This window comes from Strongylocentrotus purpuratus, unplaced genomic scaffold, assembly GCF_000002235.5.
Source record: "Strongylocentrotus purpuratus isolate Spur 01 unplaced genomic scaffold, Spur_5.0 spur5_scaffold_5, whole genome shotgun sequence".
NCBI classification, from domain to species: Eukaryota; Metazoa; Echinodermata; class Echinoidea; order Camarodonta; family Strongylocentrotidae; genus Strongylocentrotus; species Strongylocentrotus purpuratus.
The window spans coordinates 36,816,955-36,840,975 of NW_022145611.1; the positions used below are offsets into that span (position 1 = coordinate 36,816,955).

Genomic DNA, 24,021 nt, shown 5'->3' on the forward strand with positions numbered 1-24,021 from the left:
GTAAGCAATTTCAATCATCCATTATATCCCTTCGGTTACATATTTATATGTTTATATACATATTTATATGTCTTTATACATATTTATATGTCTTTATACATATTTATATGTCTTTATACATATTTATATGTTTATATTATGTATATATATCTGTACAAAAGAATGTGTTATAAAACAAAAGAATAATACATATATAATTTATATAATACTGTAAGAATTGTGGAAGAAAACCGAGTACAATGAATATTTCACACACTAACTTATATGGAATGTTCAAACATTTTCTTTACAAAGAGTCTTAATTTCTTTTTTATACAAAAAAAAAAATACACCCAAGTGGTAATAGACATTAAAAACTTTGAAATTTTTAAGTTATATATACACTTCTTAAAAAACAATAATTATATTACAATATACACATTATAATGCCATCTTACTCATATCTCTTCTGCTAAAAAAAAGTTGCATTTAAGTTCACTTCTTAAAAAGTATTTAATAGCTTATATACTTCTACATTAGTTCTACAAAAAAACAGAGTTTAACAATGTCCCGTCAAAGTTATGCTTCATATTTCAGATCATTTAGTTTTTAAATCTTTGGTTAACTTATCATCAATAGGACGGAATGCAATATTGTGTAATAATACTTTGAGCAAGAATAATAATACCTAAAACATAAAATAAAACCACAAAAAAAAGTCACTCTAGTATTATATGCTTCTCAAATACATGTACTGCGAACACGCACGTAGAGGAAGAACTTTGAACCAAATAGATGACAGAATTTATGGAATTTAGATTCATTTAGGGTTTATTTATATTCTTCTCTTGTCAGTCGTTGTTGGATGCCTAAAACTATTGGCAGACAGGCAAACATTCATCAGGTACCCCGACAGAAACAATATACGCTTCTTCAATCAAGATAATATATTGGATGGTTTACCTGTCACTCAGAGAGAGAGATTACACGGCAAGGGTAATGATCTCAGTGGAATGCAAGATAGTTTAAGTCTTGCATTCCTAGAGATTTAAGAATGATACCAATCCAATTTTTCAAGTGAAGCTTCTCCCGTTAAACGGAAAGAAGGACATTTCAAGACAATACTATGTGCAGAAAAAATGGTATCAGACATATCCACAATGCTAAGTCAAAGTTTTCCTTTTCATTGATTACCCTTGTGATAGCTAAGCTAACACTAAGTTCATGTTCATATTGTCACTTGACCTAATTTTGAACTAATTACAATTTCTTCTTTAAACTGACCATCTCTCTACAAATCTTAAATCTAATAATTGTTACTTTGTGAGGATATCTCTGCACATTTCTGTAATTGACCATATCTGTAATTTAACTTAGTCACTGTCTCTTTCATTGTTTATGTATTTATTCAGGCTCACTTGTTGACTATATTTGTAGATAGCTTGAAGCCTAGCCATAGCCTCTAACATTATCTCTGTTCAATTTTATATTTTTTGCACACTTTAGCAACTTTGTAAATATTTTAAACTTATAAACTTAGTGATTGTCTGGTGTGTTGAATATAGTAATCGACTCTTTCACTAAATATCTCTCCTTTACCATCATTTTCACTAGCTATCTCTAAGTCACTTTCTCTTTGGTGAACTATATCTTAGTCACTTTCTCTTTCAATGACTAATTCTCAGTCACTATCTCTTTCATTTACTTTATCTTAGTCACTATCTCCATTATTGACTATCTCTCAGTCAAAGTCTCTTTTTGTACTATCTCTGTGGACATCTTTAAGCTTAGTCGTTGTCTCTATCATTGACTATCTATACATTAAGTTTAGCCATCATCCCTGTCATGGACTATCTATACAACTTCTTTGAGCTTAGTCATTGTTTCTCTCTATGACTATATCTTAGTCGCTATCTCTTTCATTGACTAACTGTGGGTTGATTCCACTTTCGTCTCCTGGTTTAAGAGGCGGAGGGCTCAAGTCCCAGATCCTGGCCGTTTTGTCTTCACTACAGCTCACTACTCTTCCATGAGAAACCTTCAATAAAAAATAAAAGATTGAATGATCAATCAACTTATACATCGACACATTCATCCATTACTTGATTTACCAATAACAACGATTCAATACAAAATGAATCATCATATTCCACTATTATTAAAATATATAAAACTAGGATGGAAATTCTTCTCCAACATGATTAATAATTTGTTCCATAAAGCTCTATTTGAATCCTTCCTTATCCTTGAAACACTCTATAGTTCCTACTGATTAAGATCATATGGTCAGGTAGCGTTCACTCTGCAAAATGATTAACTGTTCTGAGGTGTTCATTGAAAAATAATGTGATTGGGTTAAACCATTCAGATAAATGAAGTTATATCTCACCTGAACATCTCTAACAGGGCCACGGTGACCTTGGAGGATTCTTACACAGGTCATTGAATCCAGGACCCACTCACCGATAGAGCCATCACTATATGACACACAAAATGAAAGGTTAAGAGTATGTTTATAAAGGGCATGGAAACAATACAAGAATTGAGGTGAAGATGCTCAGTTCGACCATTCAATACAAAAACATGTATATTTCTTCCACATATTTACCAAGAAAATCACAAATGTTTTGATCAAAGTTACATACAAGCTGAGAGACAATGAAGGTTAAAAAAAAAGTAATCTTTCATGCAAATGACTTCACAGCAGTTACCCAAATGAAAATATTGTTTTACAGTGGAATGAAATGCACAAAATAAAAATAGTTTAAGTGTATACATGTATGTGATTATACACGTGATTATTTTATAGAGTACAGTCAATTTATCTTTAGCTATAAATTTCAAGCATAAATTATCTAAACATTGATTCAGCAAAGTACAGTCAGATATTGGAAAACCCAGATGGAAAAATGTAGTATGCTTATTCATACATTAACAAATAAAAGATCGAGTCTGAGAAGCAAAGTCTCTCACAAAGAAATTGAATTCTACCAAGTTGTGGTCTGAATGTTGTGACTGCTTCCCTCTCTGTTGTGTTGGGTGTACAGGAGGAGAGGAAACAAGTCTACAGGCTACTTTCCTCTGTAGCACAGGAGGAGGGATGGAGGGGAGAGGGTGTCTCTTATAAGAAAACCAAGACACAAAGCAGGAGTAGGCTAATCAAAACTCAGACAGCAGAGGACACTATCAAGGAAATTGGCTGCTGGGCCAAGAATGACTTTACAAAAATGATCGGAAAATCTGGAAAATTTAGCATGTCATTTTTAAGGTTTTTTCTTCTTTTTCTTATAAGAAATTTCCAATGATCTGTTTCCTAGAAAAAATGCAAAACTCTAACCATGAGAAAGATAATTATGATATCCTTATTTACCCAGAGTGATAATACAAAAAACAAGAGACTCATGCTGATATTCAACAGAGGTACATATTAGCAGGTGGGTGTTGGCAAACAATTTTCTTCAATTTCTTTAAATAAGCTAATAAAGAAGGATTAATGTAAAGAGATAATTATGATATAAATGCTACTTTCAGCCTACTATAAACATAATTCGGTTAGATTCCTCTGCTTTAAAAATCACAAATTCTGAATAGAATTGTTTTGATTGACAGTGTATTTTGACAAACACCCATTCCTTGAGCACATTTCATAAGACAGTCCTTAATCAGTTTTGATTTTGGAATACACAGAGATATCAGACACAATTTTTGTATTTTTTTTTATTCACAATCGATTCAAGGCTGAAACAAATGGTATATCAAGAAGAAGCTACAAATTCAAACACACACACACAAACACACACAAATATTGTTGATAGTGGGTCTAAGTGTATCATTGCTAAAATATCTGTTTTTATAAAAAACAGTGATGATCCAGTTAAAATAATCATCTTTTATTGAGTTACAAGATTCGTTTGTAGTACAACAATGCAGTACAGTGACTACCAACTAATAATTAAAAAAAGTAGGATATAGTTGAAACTTAATGTACCCTAAAAAGGTGGGTTCCCCCCAAAAAACAAAGTATTGCAGTCAAACTGAAGTCATACTAATAAAAAAGTTCACTGAAAAGAGAAAGAGAGAAAAAGATGTGATCCCGGCATGGCAGTTGTTTCCTGTCACTTCTCACATCAAACTATAATTCAGCTCACAGCAGCTCATCCCAGCCAATACATGCTGACAAGAAGCCAAAAACTCAATTGGTAATCATTTGTACATACATGGAATCAGAGCAATTCAGATGTGTACAAACATGGCACATTACAAACGATCACGCAATCCATATCCGACAGCCCCGTTTCTTGATCCGCCCCGGCGCAGCGCTCAAGAAACCATAGCCGAAGAGGAAGGAGGCATCGTCCTGAGGTTTACCAGCCACCACTTGGCCCTCGTTTGTCTCTGACATGAAGACGTTGACATCGATTTGCGTTGGGCTTGCCTACCCTCCCCAGGAGATCATTAAGAAACACTAGTGAAAATGTGGGATTTTTCTTGACAAAGAGGGCCCCCCTGAAACTTCAGAGGGGCTTAGAGACGAATTAGCAAAATGAATGGCTGCCTTGTTCTGGGCAGAAAGAGGAAGGAACAACAATATGTCCAGCACCTGCTGACGATGATGGTTGTCCTAAAAGTGACAGTTGTCCTAGATATTGGCCCTTGATAGTTGGTATCTGACTACCCCTCCCTCTCGACTAATCTGCCCTTCTTCATGTCATATACCTTCTCTTCTTCCCTCAAGATTATACCACAGATTTCAAAAGCTGATCATTTTAACAGTTCTACAGATGATTTATTACACCACAGCACTTCCTTTAGAGCTGTGATTACAACAACAAATTTGCATGATGTGAAATCTTGCACGATTTTCTCCAAAATCAGGGCCCAACAAGGAGAATTTGGTCAAAATCTATTTCATCCATGTCTTAAAGTTCTCACATCAAAGAAGAATGAGTAATTGCCTTGCTGGAAAACTGACAAAGCGAAAACCAAAGAGTAAAAAAAGGCGGGGGATATGATTTGAAAGACAGATGCAGATGTCAAAATTGGTTAAGGGCTGACAAATGATATACAAAGAACATGCCCTCTATCTCCTTTTATAATACTTTCAAAATTTTATTCTTTATTTTCATTTTTTTGCTTGATATGGTTACGGAAATTTATTGTCCCGCTCTCTCTTATTTGCAATTTTTCTACAACTATCTTTTGTGACTCAATATAGACATCTTTATAACTTGAAGGCAAAATTCATTCCTAAATTTTAACCTGTTAGATAGCATGATTAATTCCTACAATGTATGATGCATATGTGTACTTTAAAAAAAAAAAACCTTTTCCCTTAGTTAGTAACCCTAACCTAATGATAATCCCTTCTTTTATCTACAAGACTGGTGAGTAAGATTTGAGAAATAAATAACCCTCCAATTTATGTCTGTGAATTTCCTAATGCTGAGCTGCCATTTCAAACAAACAATGAATAACAATAATAATAATATTTAATTTTTATATAGCGCTTAGTACAAATGTCTCTAAGCGCTTTACAAAATATACTATTAACCATTGGATTCAGGCCCCATCCCCCTTCCTATCTGATCGACTTGAATGGTGAATTTTATTTCTTTCTGTTTTTCAAAACAGTGTAATATCTTCAGCAAGTATGGAAGATCATAAACAACCATCAATGAACAGAGAAATTCATGTCACATTTTGTTATTGTTTCTTCAATTTTACTTGTTTACACAAGATAAAGACAGGGTAAAAAGGTAAAATTGGCACTCTATTCATTTTAATACCTTCTCTTGGCAAAGTGTCCACTGATAAGTTGAGAATGGTTCAGATCAAAATTGTCAACTCAAATGAGGAGTAATATTACATTGAACAGCCCACTTTGGGTTATTGTAATGACAATACATCAAAAAGAAAAATGAATTGAAATAAACATTAAGTGGAATGTTTTCACATCATGTTCCATACCAGTGATGTAAGGTTTCTCTGCACCTTGTTCTACGTAATACCGCTTGAGGAAGAAATAGTCTGAGACATCACTTTTAATTCAGGGAGACGTCAGTCTTAAATGGATGAGTGAAGGGCTTGTGCATGACATTTCCAGGTGTGCGACTATGAACGCACCTTCATGTACGAGCCAGACCAGGTATTACCCTGTCAACGACACACCTTCGTCTTTCCAACAAAATAACCGAGAGGAAAGGAAGAAAAAAAAAACCGTCTGAGATGTCTCTTTCAATTGAGGCAAACGTCAGATGGGCTGATGGGCGACTGTCGAATCTATAGAAGCTAGTGTATCTGTCGTAGCGCATAACATTCCAGCATATTCATGGCTTAATGTAGCCACCATAAAGGCGGTCCTTATCCACCTCATGCCAAGGGGAGATGCATTGCTTCCGCTTGCTGGCCTGGCCCGGGCTGGCAAAGCTTTCAGCAATATGACTGACTGACTGACTGACTGGCTGGCTGGCAAGCTGGTAAGCCAGCCATGCAGTTGAAGCTACCATGTTACTTCACTTGGTAACATTGGCTAGGGGGAATAGTAGAAGAATGAGTTGAGGTAGATGGTAGGAGAAATGAAGAACTAAAGATACATTGCATTCACTAAGAAGATATGAAAAAAGAAGAAAGACATACGGATAGACAAACAGGCAAAGAAATGGAGAAATATGAAGATGAATAGGAAATAGGAATATGTATCTAGCTAAAACATGATATTAACCTGATGACTACTGAATATTCTCATTTAGCTAGGTTTGATACAGAAGCCATACAGATCCAATAGACAACTAGTTAATAGTAACATCTATGAATGAATGAGCTGAAAGGGAATGAGTTTTCAGATGGAAGAGAAAGCATAATACAAAATATATGAAAAAAGAATGATAGAAGAAAAAAAACCAATCATAGAAAAAAAAGAAGAAGAAAGAGGGTGTTGGGATAAAAGATATATTCAAAGAATGCCTGAATGAGTTATGAAGTAAAGATTTAAGAAGTTATGTTGAAAAGAGCATAAAAAAGACATGATAACAATTATACAAATTCACATTGTGTTTGTCTTCTGAAGTGCATACACAAATGAAATGTAATTACCGAATTTTGTATTGAAATTGACCTATTAGTAATTTTATGTAAAGGAAATATATCACAATGGCAAACCTTACTCCTCATTTGTTAACATTCTGATGGGAAAGAATTAAGGGCTATATACTTGGCCTAAAGAATGAAACTAATTCTATGATGTGCAAAAGAGCATAGCGTGGAACATAAATAAAACATGGTATTGATATCAAAAGCGTGGTAACGTAATCCCATGATGATTAATACAAAAAGTGTGGATATTCCTCAAGCCACATGTTGCTCCACATGAAATCATTTGTTGGCACAATATTGGTTGGTCTGTGGTACACCCAGGTGACCTTCAAGGTCTAACCACCGCAACACTTGTGACCTTCTACTACTCACTAAACACACCAACTCAATTCAATCATGCACAAACTGGTATCAAAGCAGAAAAAAAGTTCTAAACAATAGGTAATTGACTTTGCACATGGGCCAAAGTATAAAAGACACACCCCTTTTACATGACATACATGTACATTTCAGAAATAAACCAGTATATCAGTTCCTGTGACTATTGAACCAGGGCTTCATGGATACTTATTTTTCAGTGGGGGTCCAGCCTGATATCTTAAAAGTGTGTGTGCATGCATGGGGGCCTCTCATATTTCAAAGTGGGAGGAGGGGGGGGGGGTGCTCTGAAGTTGAAATTAGGAGGCCCGTGTGTATACACTGAGTGTCTGTTAGTTTTGAGCTCGGGTTTAATACAGCAAAGCAATTTTCTTTCATTATCACAACAACAAAATAGTAAAATATAGGTGAAACTTTGTCATTTATCCAATATCATACCCTATTACAAAAAAGGGAGGAAACAACAGAGTAATAAGAGGATGTTAGAGTTTTCTCTGATGACAACTAGATTTAATTGAGATTTAGAGTTGATCCAATTAGTCTGCCTTCTAATTTCACTGAAAGGTTAACAGGAAGAGGTGATAAAGGGGAGGATCAAAATTTCATATTAGTGAGACTTGCATTATTAAAGTATGAGGCAGCTAGCCTAGTGATCTACGATACACCAACATGAGACACACACTTATAATCAAATGTTGGCTTCATTTTTTTTACCAGTATATAATTATTCATAATAATAATAATAATAACAATATTTATAAAGCGCAACATATCCATCTCTAGAGATGCTCAAGGCGCATACAAATAATTTAAATTAATATTCAACATACTTAAGATTAAAGAAATATTAAATGTTAACTTCATCTACAGTAACAATGAACTGATCATTCAGATACAGTCGAACCTGCTTTAGTGACCACCTGTCTACAAAGACCACATTTAAGTTTCCCTTGAAAATGGTTTCTCATTGAAACATGTACTAAATGAACCTGTCTAGTGCCAAGACCATCGGTCTACAAAGACCATTTTTTGTGTTCCCTTGTTCGGTTACTATGGTCAGGTTTGACTGTATATTGTTTAAAAGAACAATTAGTCGTTAGTACTAAACAGAATATAGGTGCAGAAGAAAATATAACATAAAGCAAATTTGAATTGTCTGAGAAATAGACACAATTAAACTGATATTTAAAATTTTAAATGTTTTATATCCAAATCACAACAAAATCCAAATAGATTGATAATGGCAATTAGAAGGTATAAATAATGGTTACAAGATATAAAAAGAGATCAAGTCCTGGATGAAATAAAAATATAATAGCAAGATTAACTTACGCTGATGCTATGAATATCTTGGTCTCCCTGTAGTCGACTGAGAAGACAACTAGTTTATACATGGGTGATTCAAGGGCTTGGTACGCTCTAGCCAGGGTGCCTTTGGTTCGGTTCCAGATCAAGAGACGTCCAGTCAGGGTGCCTACCAGTATCTGATCATCCAGACACTGATCAAGGAATAGAGAAATAAGGTAGCATTACTATGCACAATGCAGTTCACTTAGATGTATTGAAATAAAAAAAACTAACAAGCAACAAAAAACAAAACAACAACAACAGAATAACAAAAGAAAAAATTAATTTGCAATGTATAAATTTTTCTATAAACTGTTCAAAAAAGTTTTTCAAAGGCTCATGAAAAAGTCCAGAAATATGTGTACCTAGATATGTGGTATCTGGGAAGAAATCAGTCATTTTTGTTTAGATTAGATAGGGGGTCACTTTGACAGTGGGCCAAAGTGACCCCCATCCCTGGTATGAATCTAGCGTGTCATGAACTTACCTGAATGGTTGTGATGCGGTCTTGTTTCTCATGCGTCATGTTCTGAAGACACTCCCCGGAGTCGACATCAGTCACCTTTAAAGATCTAGAAAGAAAAGAATAATAATGATAGTTTGGAGGCTAAAACACAGCATTTCTGATGAAGGATTGTTCTAAAGAAAAGAAAGAAGGTGTTTGATGCGGACATGGTATGGGGCTTCACATTTATCTACAGTATAGGGCAATTTCTGATCAAATCAGAATCTTTTGAAATCGAGTGATGACCACTTGTGTCTCCAAATTGTTGATTTTTGCTAAGAGGAAGAGTTGGGAAAGAAAGGTTAGTTAAATAATTGTTCAACCTGAACCAATTCTTATAGAACTGCTTTTTTATGAATCAATGAGTCCTATAAAAACTGGAACAAAATTATTCCATGAGTTTTAATTTAAACCAACTTTACAATCTGGCTTAAGGTTTTTTCAAGATCAAATTTTTAAAAAAATGAAAAAATGAAAATGATTTACAGGTTTATGTTAATGTTAAAATTCATGATACATTTATATACCCTTTGAATGTGAATAGGCCTTCATAAGCATTTATGATTATTCAAAAATGAAATTCAAAATGCATTTTACTCTGCTAGTACATATACATAATGATTATAAAAGAATATGACAGGGATGACTTGATAATTCTATTCCCTGAATTTTTTCTTTCTTTGTTATCTAACGGATGTTTTACAAAATAAGGAAAGCATATTCATGAAGTCTTGTGTCGATTCAAAAGAATCCCCTCAGCTCTTAACATGGAAAGTAAACATAAATTATATATCATGTGTTTATTTCAATGGAATTCAATTTGCTAAGTAGCTACCCCTGCAATATGAACTCTGACCTATGACCTAGACCATGGGTGCACCTGTTCTAAACTTCCTCAATGGCAATACCCAAAGAGCTAATGACTGATCCAAGCCCATAAAATAACGAATCCCCATGGCCTAGACCTCAGAATAAAAATGAAAGCAAGATAAAATGTGTGCTGAAAGGAGAAAAGCAATAACAATGAAAAACTGGAAAGTTTTCGAAAGAAAGGAAGACTTGAAACAATGAGAGTGATGGAGAAGAGGAAGAAGAAGAAAAAAAGGACAGGGCAAAAAGAAAAATGGAGCATCAATGCAATGGCTATAGCTGATAAATAAGAAGATTGTAATAAATGTTGATAATGTTTTTTTTTTAAAGAATATAAAAACAAAATACATTAAAAGAGTTTTTATAGATCAACTTTGATTCTTGGACAATTAACAAGCTATAAAATACACTTCCTCTGTAAGGGCTCATTTAAAAATGTCAACCCAAATTTTATCTCCCAGAAGCAAAGAGGAAATGAAACATTAGGAGTAGTAGAAATATGTATAATCATCACTATCATCTAACCTATTGGGGGCTAGTTTGACACATACTAGGAGAACCTCTAATAATATGCCGTTCTTATATAGCACTTATCACATCATGATAAACGTCTCTATATGCACCTCCAAAGGACTTTGGATATTATTACCTAGGCCTTAGCTCCAGCAACGGTAGCACTCAGTGAATTCAAGGAATGAATCCTACCAAGTACCCGCTTACTACATTTGGGTCGAGTGTGGCAAATGCAGATTAATGTTTTATCAAAGGACATTAGTGCCGCAGCAAGATTCAAACCCCATACCTTGTGGTTCACAGTCCAGAGACTTATCCACTAGGCCACAACACTCCTAGATACAAAAGCAATGCCCTGCAAGGTTTATTTTTTGTTCTGTAAGGATTATGTTCCTCAGCCATATTCAATAATATTAGAGAAAGCTTTATAAACTTTCTATTGAAACTTCACAAAAAGGTTGTATCAAGGGTTAACTTTCTGTTAAATCCATTTTCATGTTTTTAAGATCACTAGTAATCTCCAGGTAGCAGTCAACTTGGCAACAATCCCATCATTACAATGTCTTCCACCTTCCTCGTCATACTGATCACAATCGTCACCTTAACCAAACCACCCAAAATAATTGTTGGGGGAGGCTCCCAATAACTTTTCAGCTACTGAAAACCCAGCTGTACTGAGACTCTGGGGACTTGCCAGGCGGCAGTTTCCTCAGAACAAGCCCTCTGCCAGATATGATTGCTTGATAGTTTTTACAAAAATACCTACCTCCCCTAAAATCATTACCACTATATTTGTTCTTATTCCAGAAGAGTGTAAAAGCAGATAGCATTGAGACATGAAATACTGAAATATTACTTATTTCTCAAATTTGTTTTTTTCCCAAAGAAGAGGTGATAGATATGCAAGGAAATAGTTGGATTATCAAAGATATCGATGGCAAAGCTGTAATGAAATGCATACGAGTTCCACATATAGGAGCTGGTGCGACCAAAAAAAAAAAATCGTCATTGGGGAGGAATTACGTGTCAGAAATAATCAAAAATTGGTGCATAATTTGAGCCTTGATGACAACACGGCTGAAATCAATACACATATCACATGCAAGTTATCAAGATAACAGGTTATCAGCAGGACCTAAAGTAAGAGAACAACATACAGCTGATTAAAGTGATTTCTAACTTTTTCTGAAGGTAACAAAGACAATTTTGAATCATATAGAAAGGAATTCAACCAAAAGCAAGCAAAAATAAATGCATAATTTCTTATCATAGATACATTTAAATGATAATAATAGAATACAACCCCTCAAAGTTTGCTCTGGAATGCATTTTATTCTTTATCTGATGCATAAATAGGTCAATCACAATTAAGACATTTAAATGGGTTGCCACACAAATGAAACAACGTTTTTTTTTCTCCATTTCCCAAGAAAATAACTGATAATTACTTTCACATCAGTCCGATAACTGACAACGTAAATTGAAAGTACAGAAAGTTTCAGAAGAAAATGATGATAAAACAGATTAGATTGACAAAAATGGAATATCTGGGTCATTAAGTGATGATGAGGTAAACATATTTAGTGACTACAGACTTAATTACTTGTCTGTTTTTGTTTTCCATTCAAGTTCATTTTAATGTTGGGGGAATTTTTAAAATCTATTCCCAATTTTTAATAGAGCTATGAAAAAGATAATACTATATGGATATGGAGAAATTTCTGATTTTTATACATTTTTTCATAACATGATTAACTACTCAGAAACATTTCTTTATAAACATCATTCTGCTCGTCCCTTTGAAATAAATAAATAGTACACACAGTGAAGATGTTAGTATATGCCTGTCTGTCTTTCTCACATTCAGGTTTGTATATATAACCTGTCTTACACCAAAACAGCCTACAAACATGGAAGATATTAAAGTCATTCTGCAAATGAACCCTTCAATCCTTCAAGTATGATGTTGCTTGGATAGTAATAAATCAATCAAACACTAGAAGTCAGACAGAACTTATTTGGTGAACAGGAAAGGACAGGAAAATGCACCTAATGAGAATTGACTTGTTTCTTGTGATATGCCCCAGGTATTTGATATATTTATGATCCCCTGGGTAAGTATGCCATATCCTGCTGTATTAGACAACAGCTCTGTTCACATTTGAATGAAAACATTTGATTCCTGATGGTCAAGGAAGATCTAAACAAACAGGCACATTATGTCGGTAATTTGTATAATGTGCCACTTCCAACTACATGTTTATCTATCTTTTCCTTTCTCTACCTCTGTCTATCTGTGCCTCTATGTCTATCTGTCTGTCTGTATGTTTGTCTGTCTCTGCCTCTATTATTGTCTGTCTTCCTATTTATTTTGTTTGTAAAGAGGTGTCCATACTTTTAAATGTAGCTAATGAGTTAATGCTAATATGCCATACCAAAGAAGAATGAAGAAATTCATTTGCCAATTCTACTATACTTTTCACCTGTGAAATGGTTGCAATAGGCCTCAGGTACAGATATATTTGCGATTAAATAGGTAGCTTTAAATAGGTAGGCCCTATTTGCTTAATTTACATCATTCTGACAATCGTGACACAATAACTCATTGACTAAAAATTTTACCATGAATTATAAAACAGATACTAAATAATTATTTTAAAAAAGTCTAAAGAGTAATCACCATGCATTGGATAGTCATTATTTGTTTCACTAGTTGTACTTGAGCCTATATAGTGGACATTATCGAGCCAGCTTTCATTTGATTGCATCATGGTTTTCTTCAACAATTTTGTTTGATTGTTTGAGATTTTAAATTAAATATGAATTTCCTCCTAGTATTATTTCCTTTCATAGAGATCATGATGTTAATTGGCAAAGTATTTAAATTTGTTTGGGATTAATTCTTTGGTGTGAATAAGGTCCAAGTTGGTTTAGAGATGATAGTTAGAATAAGGTCATGAACCTGCTGTACGCCCCTATAGTAGCTCGAAGGCATGGGCAAGGCGTATCTACCAGGCCGCTTTCCAGTCCAGAAGGAGCAATTAGCTGGCTTATTACAACCAATCACAAATGGGCTACAGACTTAATTTGTTGCCATTTTGAAGGTAGAAAGGAAAGTCATGAAAGGGGAATGAGATTTTAATCATCAACAAATATTGGATTGAGGGAGGTATTCTAATTTCAAGGGGATGATTGGATATGATTGCATAGTTTCGAGGTGGGGTTTAGAGCTTTTGATTCTGTTTCCCTAGGAAGTAGCAAATATGGGTCATTAATATGAGAGATGGCTTGATAACGTCCACTCTGTTGGCTAGAGTGAGGAAGAGCTCTCTAATCAGATTCAGAACTATATCAATAATTATTCATTGATGACGAGACTTGAGATCTACAGGTAAGACTGTATCCCTGGATCAAATATGGAATATCAGTCAAATCTATCCAGGCCATCATGCAGTTGATCAACATAAATCTAATAAAAGTGGTAATTCATGATTCAGACATGAAAAAAGGAAATGACACTGCGAAAAAAGACACACAAGAAACTACCCATAGAACATTGTTACACATAAAGGAACATACCTTTAAAAAGATAATGAACAAAAAAAGAATTTGCAAAAGTAAAGAAAAGAAAAGAGCACAGAAAAAACAACACTAAATTTTACTTTTTATGACTTTTTGTTTAATTTGTGAATTTATGAAGGAGTCACCATTTTGAACAAGTTCTAATTTCATTTTAGGGTCAAAAATTCTTTTGGATAATAAAAAAGGTAGGCAAGTAAATTCATTCCTGGACAAAAATATTTTCATTGTACTTCTCTGCTTCTGCTTGCATGCCTACAAACAAATTAAATGATTAAACTATTAGGTACAAGGAAAGCATAAATTAGGTACATGTCACCACCGGTCTTGACCACAATACTTAAGTCTGCCCCTGGTTTATCTCATATACTTGACATTTCAATTCACTAACTTGAGGCTTCATAATTTATTTATCCTCTATTCATCCACTGCTGCCCGAAGGAGCAGCAACAAAGAATGCAACGGTTTCCCCTGCATATGATCTGAGGCTGTAAGCACCTCCTTCCTGCCTTGAACTTCAGTATATGGGACTACACAACAACCGCCTAGAGACAAACCATATCCTCTGGAGTCAAATTTAAGGGGTTGTGGCTCTTGGGACAAATTAAGATCATGGTTTATCGCTTTCTCCTTGACAAACGGGAATAAATTTCCTCTAAAATGGCTCCTCCACCACAAGATGACTGAGGCTTGATGGTGGGTGTGAGTTTCTTTTAAAGCTGGTATTGCAAGTGTTTTTAAAGTTTGATTTAATTGTTTTACCCTCTCTCTCTCTCTCTCTCTCTCTCTTCCAAGCCAACTCCCAGGGAAACAGTCAATGTCATGTTGCACTTTGAGGAGACATTCTCCAAGGGGCAATAACCATTGTGGTAAGAAAACTGTGTCTCAAAATCATGGAACCTTGAAGGTATACATGTTTTTCTAATCATTTTAATACACTGTGGGAATTGTCTGAAGACCCTTATATGCCCTAATTTACTTTAAGACTATGATAAATGGAATTGAAACAGACATTCCACTAAGAACATTTTTTGATCTAATTTCCTCCCTCAACAAGAGGTCACGTATCAATTATTTTATTTTATTTCCACTTGTTCGGTTGAATATATGTAGTTTAAGTACCGATGATTAATTTACAGTTGCACTGGATAATACTAAGTTCAAATGAAAATATATAATTGATGGAGAACAAAAAAATCATGCTGACAAAGAATTTCAGATATATTGTACGATAGGATAGGAAGTAAATCATATACCAGGACCAAAACAAATAAAACTTGTCAGATCTCCAGGCTAAATTATTTCTTTGGCCATTATTTCAACAACAAAAGAAGATATTATTAATATATAGACAATAAATTACCTTTACTACATCTTCGGTGTAAGGTCTTTTAAAGAAAAGAAACAATGGATGTTGATGAGAATCTATTCTTGCATCATGGATCTACAGTAGATGTGATCTTGTCAAGTTCCACCATGGTGATAGAACAGAGATATCATACAGTTGCTAGATGGATTGTATTCACACACATGGTCTGATATACCTGGGCCTTATTGCACAAAACTTACCATTGTTGGTAACTACCATGGAAACCTTGATTTTGATTGGCTGTTGAGCCCTGTTACCACAAAGATACCCATATATTTTGGGGGTATGTTTGATCCTGATACACATTTACATTCAATGAATCTTTGATCCTGCTAAATTTCTTTGAAAACAGACAAACAACAAACTGCTATTATTGTACTCTAATGCAAATCTATTCTTTGAACATTCTAAATCTATAATATTGAACCATATAATATTATTATGTTGCAAACAAAAATGTCATCAAACATATTACACAGTTTAAAGCGAAAAAATAATTATTTATTGTGTTAAAGAAAACTTCCTTCTCATGCAAGAAAATGTAGAAAAACATGTATAAACTACAAATTTCATTTTGACGAGAAAATGTCCACATGCGTGTTTGTTTTCTTTAGTCATCACGCATCCCATGGCAATCTGGGGTTGATTAAGCTTTATGTCACTTTACATTCTTGAATCACACCTTTAACACGGCAATACAGTGGGCGTTTGTTGCAGACAGGAACTAATAAATTGATGAATCTTCAGCCCAATGCATTTATGATGTGCACTTCGACCTTCAGATTAAAATTCTATCCTGCCAATCACACATATAGGAAGCCGATAGACGAGATATGCTTTTGTTCTTGGTTAACTTTAGGCCACATCCTCCATGGTCTGATGTCTCCCGACACTTGCTACTGTTCTTCCAAATCCTTGATCATGACTGCACATGTTGCTCCCGCCCTCATATGGGAAATAGTATTATACAGCCAATTTTTCCATGAATGTTATTTTGGGGTGGAATTAGGGAGAATGAACAGGCATTTTTCCTGCTTTGTGCCCAGGTAAAACTGCACTTTCTAATATCGTGGTATTGATACACCTATGATAAGGATGGCTTCTTGAAAAGCATGCATTTCCGCCTCTTTAAGTATGCTTCACTGAATTCAATGCTTGAACCTAGTGCTGTAACATCACGGATATCTCCAATTCCGTTTAACCGCCTGTCAAAACCGGACGGTTTTCGGTTAAACGATTTATTTAAAAAAAAAAAAAAAAAAAAAAAAAAAAAAAAAAAAAAAAAAAAAAAAAAAAAAAAAAATCATTTTTTTTTTTTTTGGCCGTGTGAAAAAGCAGGAAGGTGATTTAACTGAAGGCGCCGATTTGTGCTTGTGAACTAGTCACAAATAATAGTAACAATGTCGTTTTAGAATAATGTGTAAGATCATTAAAGTAAATTAAAAACAGTAGAGGACCTAGGATAGAACCTTGTGGTACACCATGTGTTAAACTTGGATGAATATATATTGAGATCTATTACAAAGATTACTTTCAAACCAAGATGACAGACAAATTGGAGTGTTGTTCGAGTTTCCAAGTGGTAAGTCATCACACCGATTACTGAGCTGGGAGACATTGCCAGGCATAGTGCCAGGTGGAGGGGCATAAATCGAAACTTTAAAAAAATAAAAAATAAATAAAAAAAAATTTAAAAAAAAATTAAAAAAAATTAAAAAATTATTTAAAAAAAAGAAAAAAAAAAAAGGGAAAACGAAACCGTCCAATTGAAAACGGAATCCGCCATGGGCGGTCGGATACCGGACGGTTAAACGTTTGACTACAGCACTACTTGAACCCCCTACGGTACACCTTGTACACCTATACTAATTGGCCCTCAATAAAGTATCAGTTATCTGGCTTAAAATTACAAAGCTTTCATTCTTTTCTCTTTGGCCAAATATCACCTCTTTCTACTTCTTACCATATAGTTGCCATTTACTAATTTCTGTAATAATTTCCACCCTTCTCAATTTTTCGAACGTTTGCCTTTTTACAATTGCTATTCTCCTCCCTAAAAGGCCTACCGTATGCAATTTCTCTATATTATCTGCCTTGGTCTTTCTGAATCTTACTCTTGTTTCAAATTATCTCTGCTCATCTTTGATTTTCCTATTTCCTATATTTCCTCCTCTATAACTCAAACCCGCCAGTATCTCTCTTTCTCTCCCTCTCACTCTCTCTTTTTCTCTCCCCCTCTCCATCTCACTCTGAGTACTGCTTCTACTGCAGGTCCATAACAAAAATGCAACTATTGCACAATAAGAACAGAGCTAGAGAGATAGCTGATGCATGTATTCCTGACACACGTCCGCATCCCGGTCATTGTACCGCCACTGAGCTCATGGGGTTTGCTCCTAGCTCAACCAGACGCTGCTGAACCATGCATGCAGGCAGGAAAGCTAGCTGGGCTACTCCGTCGATCCACTTCCCATCAGCCCCTATAACCAAGACTCTATCAACACCGTCTGTTGGCTTTCACCAATCAATGTGCTTTCCTTCATTACTTGGCTGTCAACCAAGGAATCTTTCTAAACACTATATAATAAAGCATCAATCACAACCTTTTACTCATGATAGGAATTATTCTTTTTCATTAAAATGATTATTGTAGGAGTCAAAGACCTTTACGCATGCAAGCATGACAATGAAAAAAAAAAGAAGTCTTGGTACACCGTGACAGGATCGGATAGAAGATGACTGGAATACAACTGTCCATGTATACAATGTACCTTCGTCTACAAGTTTGCTGACTTCATAAATTTCTGTGCTAATGTGCCTTGATATCAATAAATTTATCAATTAAGTAAACATTAACATTAAAAGAGCACAATCATTAAAAATGCACAAAAAATATATTTACTATACTACTTTGAATAGATGCAGGGAATAAAGCATTCATATAATGCATCTCATGCAAAATAAATTTGGAAAGCCTGCAAAATAATAAAAATGCAAAGTGCCTGCCATGCTGCAGATAAATGTGGCTTGTCTACTGCTGAGTTGAAAGATAAAGAAGAAGCAAAATATAGAAAAAAGGGTCTTCTTTACTTACACATTCAGCTCTTTGAAGAGCTACAAACAACAAAGGTAGAAACATAATATCTGAGGGAATCATTTTGTTCATTGTTTACTTTAAATAATCCCATATGCTGATTGAAGTATGTATGCACTCTGGAGGTAATGAATACTTCCTTCTCATACAGACACTTCCTATGTAACATATGGGAAGGAGCCGTTACATTGTTCTTCGAGACAAGCCATCATTAGCTAGCTGTCTCCTGGACCACCCTGAAGAGAAAAGCATTCACTGAACCAACAAACAGTTAGACCTCTCAACCAAAGAATCATCAACTACAAACACATATGAATCATATTTCTTGATGCAATAGCCTTCAGTGGTTATTGCAAGCAATTTCTACCAATTTTTGCTTAAGACATCCTTCTGTTATCTTGTAGGAGTTCCAGAAACTTTGATGATTGGTCGGTCCCTTGATTGAATTACTCACAAAGAGGAGGGATAATTGAGATGGTCTGTTGGAGGTTGTGAGAGTGGGACGGACGTTGGCATGAAACATAATGATTCATGGGAGGAGATGAAAAGAGTTCCTTCAACTGAAGATGGAAAGTGCTTGGAAGAAAAACATTGCTCCATGTCACTAACTCACTAATTACAATCATGTATAATTTTGCACTGTACCATCCTTCAGGTACCATCTGGTATGTATTGTGATGCTTAAAAAGATTTACTGGGATATGTCTCTGGTTTTCAATAAGACAATTCAAGAAAACCCACTCGGGAGTGATGAGCAACCAAGTAAAATGAATCGTCAGGTGAGTTGCAAATATAGGAAGGACATTTTGTTTTGGCAAGGCATTTATCAAATTTGGAAAATGTACCCTAAGGAATAAAGGATCTTGTGTCATATTTCAAGTGAATAACAAGAGGACTTTATATTACTCTCCCCTGGAAAAATATTGTTAAAATCTAAGGAAATCATTGGTGAAATATGATATACTTTGAACTCATCTGGATGGATCTGATGCTATTGGGTGATCTTACATTAACGTGACACTGCTCATTCCAAATGACACTTCTCATCTCAAATGTGTCTCCTACAGAGTGAGATGTTCTAGATTTTAGCAAAATTTAGGCCTCTGGATAAAAAACAGGGAACTTTAAAATAAATTTCAATTTTTAAGAACTGCCGTTGGATGATACCAATATGAAAATTGCTACTTTGAGGGACAAGATATTTGGCATGGAATGAACTTCCCCCAGTTTCCTGTTAAGGTGCCATACAGATGTTATTCATTATCATTATCATCATCATAATATCATCATAATCATCATCACTGAACAAACACTGTTTTCTTGGCTTGCTGGAGGAGAGTATACTATATATGCTTACTAATGCAAACCACAATATAACCGCCAACAATTAGCATGATCCATGCAATGATACAACCAGATGATAAATGATGACAATGTTTTCCACTTCACCCCGGCCACCAATGGTCACTCTCAAAGCAGGATGTTTCACCTACAAACACGATGTCTTTTTCGATTTTCTCTTCTCGAAATGAAAAGTCCTTGCATCAACCACTGATTCATGGAGGCATAATTGTAACCATGCCATGTCAGCGTATTTTTTCATCACCGTCATGACTAATTGGGTCTCTCACTGTGGGATGCTGGATGTTTCAACGGGCTTACGTAACTTTTCAATATGTTTTGCATAAATGAATCACTTCACAGCTTCACATACTACCTGAAAGGTTATCAATGTGCTTTCTTATATGTATATGATGTAGAAGGACTTTGAGGGATAAGTGTATGACACACCCTCTGAAGACAATTGCTCTGCTTTCAAATCATAACCTTACCAAAATTCCTAACTTGGATCAAATCCTAATCCAAAATATTTGATAAAATAAAGCTTGGAGCAAATGTCACGTAGCCTGCAAGATACATTGTGCCTCTTACAATTTCAGGTAAAATGTATCTCAGGCACTGACTTAATAATGTAGTATGATTTAAAAAGGTACTGTACTTCTACTAGAGAAGATGTATACACTGAAATCAATGGTTAAGTGATTTACAGGTATTTGTAAAGACACTATATGTGTAGAAACTGCAGATGCAGGATTAGCAAATCATGGGGGTTAAATTGCTTGTACATGAATGTATGACATTGGAGGGTGATTCAGTAATGCATTGCCATCTCAAAATCTACATTTGTAGGCTGGAGAAATCTGACTTTGTAGCACCAATCTAATCATCATCTGCAACCAGAAGGGAGTTAGCTCTGTAGTAAATAATACCCCTCCTGCTCTGAGCAGATGATGAAATAATTTGAATGAAAAAAGTAGTGGACAAATGAAATTAAAAATCATCCTTACCTATCAAATGAGCCACTGATGACGGCCTCATCTTCTAGAACCAGGCATGTAACAACATCGGTGTGGTGCTTGATGGTGTGTTTACACTCGTAACTAAACATGCTCCAAACACGTAGAGTACGGTCATGGGATCCGGTCACACTGTACAATATAAAGAAAGAAATTATACAATTTCGTTAGGTATCTTAATTGAAATTACATTAAAAATGATTTATTATGTATTATGATCAAGTACATAAAGCTGTACATTTATTTGATAAAAAGAACATGTTATGTATTCCTGTTTTCTTATTTGCAAGGGGAGAAATGTAACATAAATGATATGTCGTAAATCATGCATACAAACATTGGTATAATCTGCCAAAATTTCTACTTTCTCGCTGGTACAGTGAGTAAAATGCGAGAATAAACAAAAAGAACATTGAAAAGCGATAAAATCTGCATCAAGGTTATTTCCCCCAAGCTTTATATTTTGAACGCAGTGTGATGATGTAGCATTGTTCACAGATAATGACAATAAATATTGAAAATCCAAAGAGTGATATTGTGCCTCTATGCCAATCCAGTCATCACATTAATCAATTGAAAGAAACTGAGGATCTTGCCTTCATATTCATAGAGGAATTACCTGACTATAGAGAGCCCCAGACTTGATATGGATACACAAATGTTTGCATCTTGGCAATTCTTAAACATATACTAATCCACAGCTGGGGTCTCTGAAGGTATATCTTACACAGCAAGGCTTTCTGTTGCTTGGATGCTTTGCCAACTTAAATGGGCACTGAAATTCACAATCAGAGATTCAGATTTCTCTCATTACATGAACAAGAATGGAAAAAGGACATTTTTTTTTCAACTGAAAATTATACGCATACTGATAAAGGAATTATTTAAATTTAATATTGGGAAGGCCATTTATGATTTGATGGATTTATTGGGTAATTTATACTTCAACCAGCGCTATAACTGTCTTCTCATATCAGAGATAAAAACAAAGCATGGTTCAATAGCATAACTTTCTATGTTTCAAAAAGAAATACACATATGTTTCTGGAATAATCAAGGAGACCTTCTTATCCAAACACATGTAATACTGAAAATCTCAAACTTGCTTTGCCACCCATGGCATGGAAAGGGTAAAAATATTAGCACTTTTTCTAATCTTTGATAATTTTTTTCATAATAATTTTAAACATCTTATAACCAAGTATAACAAGTTTAATGTCTAATTGGTGCTCTAATACTATAAAAGGCCCTTGAGGTGAGCTTGTACAGGCACCTAAATATCACAAGAGAAAAGTTCACATCTGTTACATATTTTAAGGTAAGATGGCGGAAGTGTGTCTTGCACCTACTTCGATAGAGTGTCTGGGTAAATGTCATAGGAATAAAACCCAGACAAATAAAAGAACTGCAATTATGGTTTCCCTTATTTCACCACTTTGAAGGAACTTGCCCGGTGAGCTGGGATAGTGACGTCAAGTTATTTTTCTCAGATTTTCATCTCCCAAGGAATCAATAAAACGATCAATAAACCTGGTTTGCATAATAATAAATTAATAAGTCTTTTGTTCTATAAGATCCATTGTAGGTACAGAAAGTTATTAAAGTTATTCTCTTAAAAAAGCCATGAATATTCCTTTATCAGATGAGATACTATATTTTCACATCAAAAATTGTTCAATATGGTAATGATTTTGGTTTTTATTTCACTTTCTAGAGACATGTTTAAGGTGATTTATTTCAACTTAAAATTTATATTTTTAGAAAATACAAATCTACAGTGCAAAAGAAGGCTACATTATTTTCAGTTTATTCACTATTTTCATCATGTCTAATTTTTAGAACAAATGTAACAACAACAAAAGCAACATGCATTTTAGATTAGTGGGCGTTTCTTTGTATCTACACCTGATACTCATATAATAAGTCCGTGAAGTGTGTCACACTTCCAAGGATCAGTATAAATCATGAGTTATGACATCATCATCAGATGACCATGGTAGGACTATCAAGAACAGGAATGGAAACAAGGAAGAAGGGGGAAGTGGCAGACTTGGACAATTGCCCCTCCCTTTCCCTCCTGGCGTCTTCTTTTATTCAATGTTGTTTGATTGTATATGTTGGGTCTGCAATGTAGTGTGTAGGAATACAAGAAGGGAGGAGGGGGGGGGGGTGACCCACTTTTATTGTTGAGTTTTAAACTAATGTGTGGGAGGGCAGGGTAAAACGTTTTAAAATAGCTGACATTGAAAGGTATACTGTGTGAGAGTGGGGAAGGGTCACTGTAAAGCAAGTTTGAAACAAGGAGATTGCGATTGGGGATCCTATAAGCACATTTGAAATTACTAATGTTTGGTGGTAGAACAATTGAATGCTCAGTCTAGACTGAGAGAGATAGAATGTTAGGAAAGGAGAGAGAGAGAGAGAGAGAGAGAGAGAGAGAAATACATATTACATATAGAGAAGGAGACTGTTGGAAAAAATGTTTAGTTAAAGATTACTATAAATGCTATGGAACTCAAAGCTCAAAGCAGATCCCTCTTGATGGTTAAAATATAAATCCTTATCAGAATCAGCAGATAGTACAAGCATAAAGGTAGTCAAGTGAAACCGCTCACAATTAGAGTGATATGGACCGAGCAAGCTCTACGGAAGAAAGCAACACGTTCATCTGACTCTAGGAAATGAATGCCGACATAAGTGGAGCAGTCCTCTTTGTAAACCCTAGAACAGCCTATCACAATTTAGATGACACGTTATAACGTAGCCCCGCCTCAGTGATAATAAGAGAATGGGCCCTGGCGACAAGGTCTGGCTAAAATCCAGTAAATGGGACAGTTAAGAGAGTAGATCGAGAGCTGAAGTAGAAAAAGGAATAAAAGCAAGAAAAAGAAAGCGGGATGGGGAGAATCACGAGGCCCCTCGAATGCTAGACAAGACG

General features: G+C 35.0%; 1 protein-coding gene and 1 long non-coding RNA gene across 4 annotated transcripts in view; both read right to left on the minus strand.

The window, feature by feature from the left end:
• Window positions 1–1,566: 1,566 nt before the first annotated feature.
• LOC756678 overlaps window positions 1,567–24,021 on the minus strand; it is a 58,827-nt gene continuing 36,372 nt past the window's right edge. For all 3 annotated transcript variants that reach the window (XM_011676901.2, XM_011676899.2, XM_011676902.2), the window contains 5 exons: window positions 21,075–21,215; window positions 9,284–9,368; window positions 8,782–8,948; window positions 2,369–2,456; window positions 1,567–2,017 (listed from right to left, as the gene is read on the minus strand). In XM_011676901.2, coding sequence (XP_011675203.2) covers window positions 1,883–2,017; window positions 2,369–2,456; window positions 8,782–8,948; window positions 9,284–9,368; window positions 21,075–21,215 — 616 coding nt within the window. In that variant the 3' untranslated portion in view covers window positions 1,567–1,882. The remainder of the gene's footprint in view (window positions 2,018–2,368; window positions 2,457–8,781; window positions 8,949–9,283; window positions 9,369–21,074; window positions 21,216–24,021) is intronic.
• Window positions 16,482–21,068, minus strand: LOC115929534. The gene is made up of 2 exons (XR_004066521.1): window positions 17,470–21,068; window positions 16,482–16,793 (listed from the first exon to the last, which is right to left on the minus strand). It is a non-coding gene; the product is annotated as an uncharacterized LOC115929534 (long non-coding RNA).